Source organism: Oncorhynchus masou, chromosome 29 (assembly GCF_036934945.1).
Source record: "Oncorhynchus masou masou isolate Uvic2021 chromosome 29, UVic_Omas_1.1, whole genome shotgun sequence".
Classification (NCBI taxonomy): domain Eukaryota; kingdom Metazoa; phylum Chordata; class Actinopteri; order Salmoniformes; family Salmonidae; genus Oncorhynchus; species Oncorhynchus masou.
The window spans coordinates 60,999,402-61,005,709 of record NC_088240.1 but is presented as its reverse complement, the minus strand read 5'-3'; the positions used below and the strand labels follow the sequence as shown (position 1 = coordinate 61,005,709).

At 40.6% G+C, this 6,308-nt stretch overlaps 1 protein-coding gene across 3 annotated transcripts; it reads left to right on the top strand.

Annotated features, from left to right (window-relative positions):
• Positions 1-354: 354 nt before the first annotated feature.
• LOC135521249 (lysosomal thioesterase PPT2-A-like) lies at positions 355-5,920 on the top strand. 3 transcript variants are annotated; one of them, XM_064947173.1, is made up of 8 exons: positions 355-660; positions 3,823-3,976; positions 4,069-4,164; positions 4,483-4,515; positions 4,653-4,736; positions 5,080-5,164; positions 5,326-5,380; positions 5,479-5,920. In XM_064947173.1, exons 1-8 carry the CDS (start codon positions 505-507, stop codon positions 5,620-5,622), a joined length of 807 nt encoding a protein of 268 aa, XP_064803245.1. In that variant the 5' UTR covers positions 355-504; the 3' UTR covers positions 5,623-5,920. The 3 variants fall into 3 exon arrangements, with proteins under 3 accessions (XP_064803245.1, XP_064803244.1, XP_064803243.1); XM_064947172.1 differs by having other exon boundaries at positions 4,480-4,515; XM_064947171.1 differs by having other exon boundaries at positions 356-660; positions 4,408-4,515.
• The last annotated feature ends 388 nt before the right edge of the window (positions 5,921-6,308 follow it).

Sequence of the window (6,308 nt, the reverse complement as noted above, 5' to 3'; positions counted from 1 at the left end):
ATTTTAATAAGTCTCTGGTCGCATTCTGCCCCCTGTTGGCTGGTGTACAGAACAACTCAATCAGAACTGCACATTTTGTTTGTCCAAATGATGGCACATCTGCTACTGACATCGGTCGTCGTTAATACCATACGTTTATGAGGCATTTTGCATTACACTCAATGGTTAAATACTTTTTGTGAGTGGAATTTATCCACAGACTGGAAAAAGTAAACCTCCCTTAAAGTGCGTGAAGTGACCATTGAATCATAGTGAATTAAATTGATGGCACCAAACACTCAATGTCGAGCGAGGTTAGCATGCGCCTGACATTGAATTAAGATGATAAAAGAGGAAGAAGGAGTGTCTTCTTTCGCGAACACCACAACAGATGTGTAATAATGAAAGTAAGTAAACATAGTAAACTGGAACTTAAATGTCCATTTATGCAAGGGTGATGCAACCAATTGTTCTATCCTGCACGCTGAAGGAATCAAACTGTATTCATCGGTGGTTTAATTGAGAATGGGAACGTCGTTGGACATCAATGTCAATGGACTTCTGCTGCTCTTATGTGGCGTTAACCTGGCCGGCACACTTGGGTACAAGCCTGTCATCATTGTTCACGGCCTCTTTGACGGTCCTAAACAATTCCTTATGATGAGTCGTTTGATACAAGAGGTACGTTTGTAGAGGCTTGGCCTCTACAACACACATTTAACCATAATTATATACTTATTAAAACAAAAGAAAACACTTATGTTTATTTTGTATTTTTATTTATCCGTTATTTTACCAGGTAAGTTGACTGAGAACACGTTCTCATTTGCAGCAACGACCTGGGGAATAGTTACAGGGGAGAGGGGGATGAATGAGTCAATTGTAAACTGGGGATTATTAGGTGACCGTGATGGTTTGAGGGCCAGATTGGGAATTTAGCCAGGACACCGGGGTTAACACCCCTACTCTTACGATATAAGTACCATGGGATCTTTAATGACCTCAAAGAAATTGAGACTGATTAGATCATTGAGGTGTACAGTACCAGTCAAAAGTTTGGACATTCAAGGGTGTTTCTTTATTTTTTACATTGTAGAATAATAGTGGAGACAACATATTTGGAATCATGTAATAACCAAAAAAAGTTAAATAAATCTAAATATATTTTATATTTGAGATTCTTCAAAACTGGGTGGTTTGAGCAGTGTATGCTGATTGGCTGAAAGTCGTGGTATATCAGAATGTATACCACGGGTATGAAAAAACATGTATTTTTACTGCCCTAATTATGTTGGTAACCAGTTTATAATAACAGTAAGGCACCTCGGGTGTTTGTGGTATATTGCCAATACACCACGGCTAAGGGCTGCTCTAAGGGCTGTATCCAGGCACTCCGCGTTATGTCATGCATAAGAACAGCCCTTAGCCGTGGTACAGTGGTGAGAACAAGTATTTGATACACTGCCGATTTTGCAGGTTTTTCAGCCTGTAATATTGGCCCATCATATCATTATACTGAGGCCCAAGAGGGTGTGGTATATAGCAAATATACAGTATTTGTTAACCTGCAAAATTGGCAGTGTTTCCTACTTACAAAGCATATAGAAGTCTGTAATGTTTTATCATAGGTACACTTCAACTGTGAGAGACGGAATCTAAATCAAAAATCCAGAAAATCACATTGTATGATTTAAGTAATTCATTTGCATTTTATTGCATGACATAAGTATTTGATACATCAGAAAAGCAGAACTTAATATTTGGTACAGAAACCTTTGTTTGCAATTACAGAGATCATATGTTTCCTGTAGTTCTTGACTAGGTTTGCACACACTGCAGCAGGGATTTTGGCCCACTCCTCCATACAGACCTTCTCCAGATCCTTCAGGTTTCGGGGCTGTCGCTGGGCAATACGGACTTTCAGCTCCCTCCAAAGATTATCTATTGGGTTCAGGTCTGGAGACTGGCTAGGCCACTCCAGGACCTTGAGATGTTTCTTACGGAGCCACTCCTTAGTTGCCCTGGCTGTGTGTTTCGGGTCGTTGTCATGCTGGAGGACCCAGCCACGACCCATCTTCAATGCTCTTACTGAGGGAAGGAGGTTGTTGGCGGCCAAGATCTTGCGATACATGGCCCCATCCATCCTCCCCTCAATATGGTGCAGTCGTCCTGTCCCCTTTGCAAAAAAGCATCCCCAAAGAATGATGTTTCCACCTCCATGCTTCACGGTTGGGATGGTGTTCTTGGGGTTGTACTCATCCTTCTTCTTCCTCTAAACACGGCAAGTGGAGTTTAGACCAAAAAGCTCTATCAGACCACATGACCTTCTCCCATTCTTCCTCTGGATCATCCAGATGGTCATTGGCAAACTTCAGACGGGCCTGGACATGCGCTGGCTTGAGCAGGGGGAACCATGCGTGCGCTGCAGGATTTTAATCCATGACGGCGTAGTGTGTTACTAATGGTTTTCTTTGAGACTGTGGTCCCAGCTCTCTTCAGGTCATTGACCAGGTCCTGCCATGTAGTTATGGGCTGATCCCTCACCTTCCTCATGATCATTGATGCCCCACGAGGTGAGATCTTGCATGGAGCCCCAGACCGAGAGTGATTGACCGTCATCTTGAACTTCTTCCATTTTCTAATAATTACGCCAACAGTTGTTGCCTTCTCACCAAGCTGCTTGTCTATTGTCCTGTAGCCCATCCCAGCCTTGTATAGGTCTACAGTTGTATCCCTGATGTCCTTACACAGCTCTCCTCTGGTCTTGGCCATTGTGGAGAGGTTGGAGTCTGTTTGATTGAGTGTGTGGTGGACAGGTGTCTTTTATACAGGTAACGAGTTCAAACAAGTGCAGTTAATACAGGTAATGAGTGGAGAACAGGAGGGCTTCTTAAAGAAAAACTAACAGGTCTGTGAGAGACGGAATTCTTCCTGGTTGGTAGGTGATCAAATACTTACGTCATGCAATAAAATGCAAATTAATTACTTAAAAATCATACAATGTGATGTTCTGGATTTTTGTTTTAGATTCTGTCTCTCACAGTTGAAGTGTACCTATGATGAAACATTACAGACCTCTACATGCTTTGTAAGTAGGAAACACTGCAGATTTAGCAGGTTATCAAATACTTGTTCTCCCCACTGTATATATTGGCCATATACCACACCCTCTTGGGCCTCAGTATAATGATATGATGGGCCAATATTACAAGCGGAAAACATTGTGTTTGCTCTTGGTATTGGGGAAATTATGACTGGATGACTTGACCATCTGCTTTCTCTCTGGAGAATGTTTAACAGGACAATGGCCACAGGTTTTTAGAGGAAAGAATGTTATGTATGATATACATTTCTATCACAGGTGCACTAAAACAGGATCTGATCAAATTCTCACTTCATGTGAAACTGTTTCCATGGATACTTATGTGCGGAAAAAAGAAAGTGAGAGTACTTTATACAGTGTGTGAGCGATAAAATGTTTTTTGGGGCCACCAAAATGTTTTACACCTAGTAACTCGAACCACCCAGTTTATAATGTATGTTATAATATGATAGGATTGTTTTTTTAACAGTTTCACTAATTAATTCTAATTAACTTAATCATTATGACACACCCCTCACTATTGTCATTGGTTGCCTACATAACCTGGTTCAAGTAATCATGACATTGTCCTGAAGAAGGCACAGTGATGCAGAAATGTTGGTAAATACCCAATAAATTACTGGGAGTTTATATATGGAGTGTGCGACTCTCTTTATTTTGAATATGATAGGATAACATGTTTCAGGTACATCGTTTTTTTCTTGTAACTTGCAATATAAGCTGATGTGTTCTTTTGACAGGCCCATCCAGGTACCAACGTGTCAGTGATAGATCTGTATGATAACATGGCCAGCCTGAAGCCACTGTGGGTGCAGGTGCAGGGCTTCAAAAAGTTGCTCTATCCAATCATGCAGGAGGCAGAGAATGGCATCCATCTTATCTGCTTCTCACAAGGTCTCTCTATCTCAGTTATTTAGCATTTTTTGGAACAAGACCTAGAGATATAGTGCTTTCCGCTTAATGCTGTCTTCCCCTGCTTCTCTTAGGTGGTCTGATATGTCGAGGACTTCTTTCTACACTTCCTGACCATAATGTCCAGTCCTTCATCTCCCTGTCATCACCACAGGCTGGCCAGTATGGAGGTCAGTGATGGTCACTTTCTTCTCCTAAGTCATTTTTTTTTTATCAGGCCTAGGTATAGCTCTTTCTAACACAATGAAGTTTTGATATTTGTCATACAACAAAGTAAAACAAATTATATTCATGTCTCACATTTCAAAATAAAAAGAGAACATTTGCAAGCCGTGTGTAAATTTGAAACACATACTGTATGTTCCACACACCACACACATTTTACTAGCCTTTTCGTTGTGCTTCTCCCACAGACACAGACATTCTGAAAATGTTTTTTCCTCACTATCTAAAGGCCCGTGTTTTTCACGTGTGTTACTCTTCAGTAGGACAGAAATGGTCCATCTGCAACTTCTGGAATGGTAAGAGAGAATTGAGTAGTTAAAGGGGAACTTCTGTGTCGAACAAATAGAGAACCAGAACATTCGGTTGTAGATGTGTATCTGAGTACAGTAAAGAGGCTCCTTTGTGCTTGCACCAAAATGTTTTGTCCTACCAGACCCACACCAAAGAGAACGCTTCCTGAAGAGCAGCAATTATCTGGCCCTGCTGAATGGAGAGAGACCACACAGGGAAATGACAGGTACTGAAATTCATTCCAACTGCAGATATTTCAGTATCCAAAACTGAAAATCTAGATTAGATTAGTCACCATTGACTGATAAGGGCCAGACAAAATCTCCAGCAAAGTTCCTTACTTCTCCTTTCACACTGTCTTGTCTGCATAATGGACAAAACTATATATTTTGTAGCAACATATTATGTTTGGATTACATTTTTTTCTCAATATATATTTGATAAAACTGCAGATTTAGTCTGGCCCTACTGACACTGTTGTCCTAAGTAGTTTTAATTCTATAAAATGTGGAGAGACATAGTTATTCTCCATCTCAGAACAAATAAATGTATCTCTCTCTAATCATCAGAGTGGAGGAAGAACTTCCTGCGTATCAACAAGCTGGTGTTGATTGGAGGACCAGATGATGGCGTGATTACACCATGGGAGTCCAGGTATCCATGGTCACCATCACCACCATTATTTTATACTAAATGAATTGCCCTGTTGTATATCCTGCATTCTTACACACACATTGGTTGCATCTCTGAGACGTGGGCTCAACACTAGTGACTCTATACCTATTGGACTAACCATGTCTGTTCTCTCCAATCAGTCACTTTGGATTTTATGACATTAACGAAACCATTGTTGAGATGAAGAACCAGGAAGTAAGTTAATTTAATGGTGCCATCTACCATCATTGATAATGTTCATGTCCTAATGTGATGGATAACTATGTGCTTCTCTGTCTCTCTCATTTGAATAGTGGTATGGTCGGGATTCGTTTGGGCTGAAGACACTGCATGCTCGTGGAGACCTGGCTGTGTTTGTGCTCTCAGGAGTGAAGCACAGCTATTGGCATTCGAATGAGACGGTGTTCCGAGACTGCATAGAGGAGTGGCTGACATGAACATGCTCACGTTCACACATACACACTAAATATAATGTTCACAGAAAAGGTTCTGCAAATTGTCTTTGATTGACATGTCATAGTTGTATGTAGTGCCTATTTTATATTTTTATACATTATTGTTTGTCTGTGATTATGAAACGGCGAAATCATGTGTTTTTTGTGCAGTAATAGGAAATACACTGAATTTAACTCAGTTTCACATGGTGTGTTCTTGCCCAATGCTTCCACTCTTCTCCTGGTGAATCAGACTTGTTTCTCTCTTTGAATAAATCTGTGTGATAGTGTATAATCTTTATATTTGACTGAATCTTCAAAATCATTACAGAACATTGGACTACCATGTGGGTACACAATCGCCCAAGCATGCACATTTCCTAGTTACATAAGGATGGGAGGAGGGGGGGGGGGGATAATCTGGGAATGATTGCCATCAGAATCAAATGTTATCTATAATGTTGCATGAACTGGAATTCCATTCCATTGTTGCTATTAGTTGAGGGAGGAGCTCTAACACTGTACATTACCAATGAAACGTGTGCTTATGAAAATAATCAAATAGACTGCTGACATACGGCCATTCACTTCTCAAAACGGGTGTAATCATTAGTCCAAACAGAGATTTTCTATTTAACAAATTAAAGTAGGTCCCTCTCCGTTTCGTTTACGAAACGTTTCGCAACAGA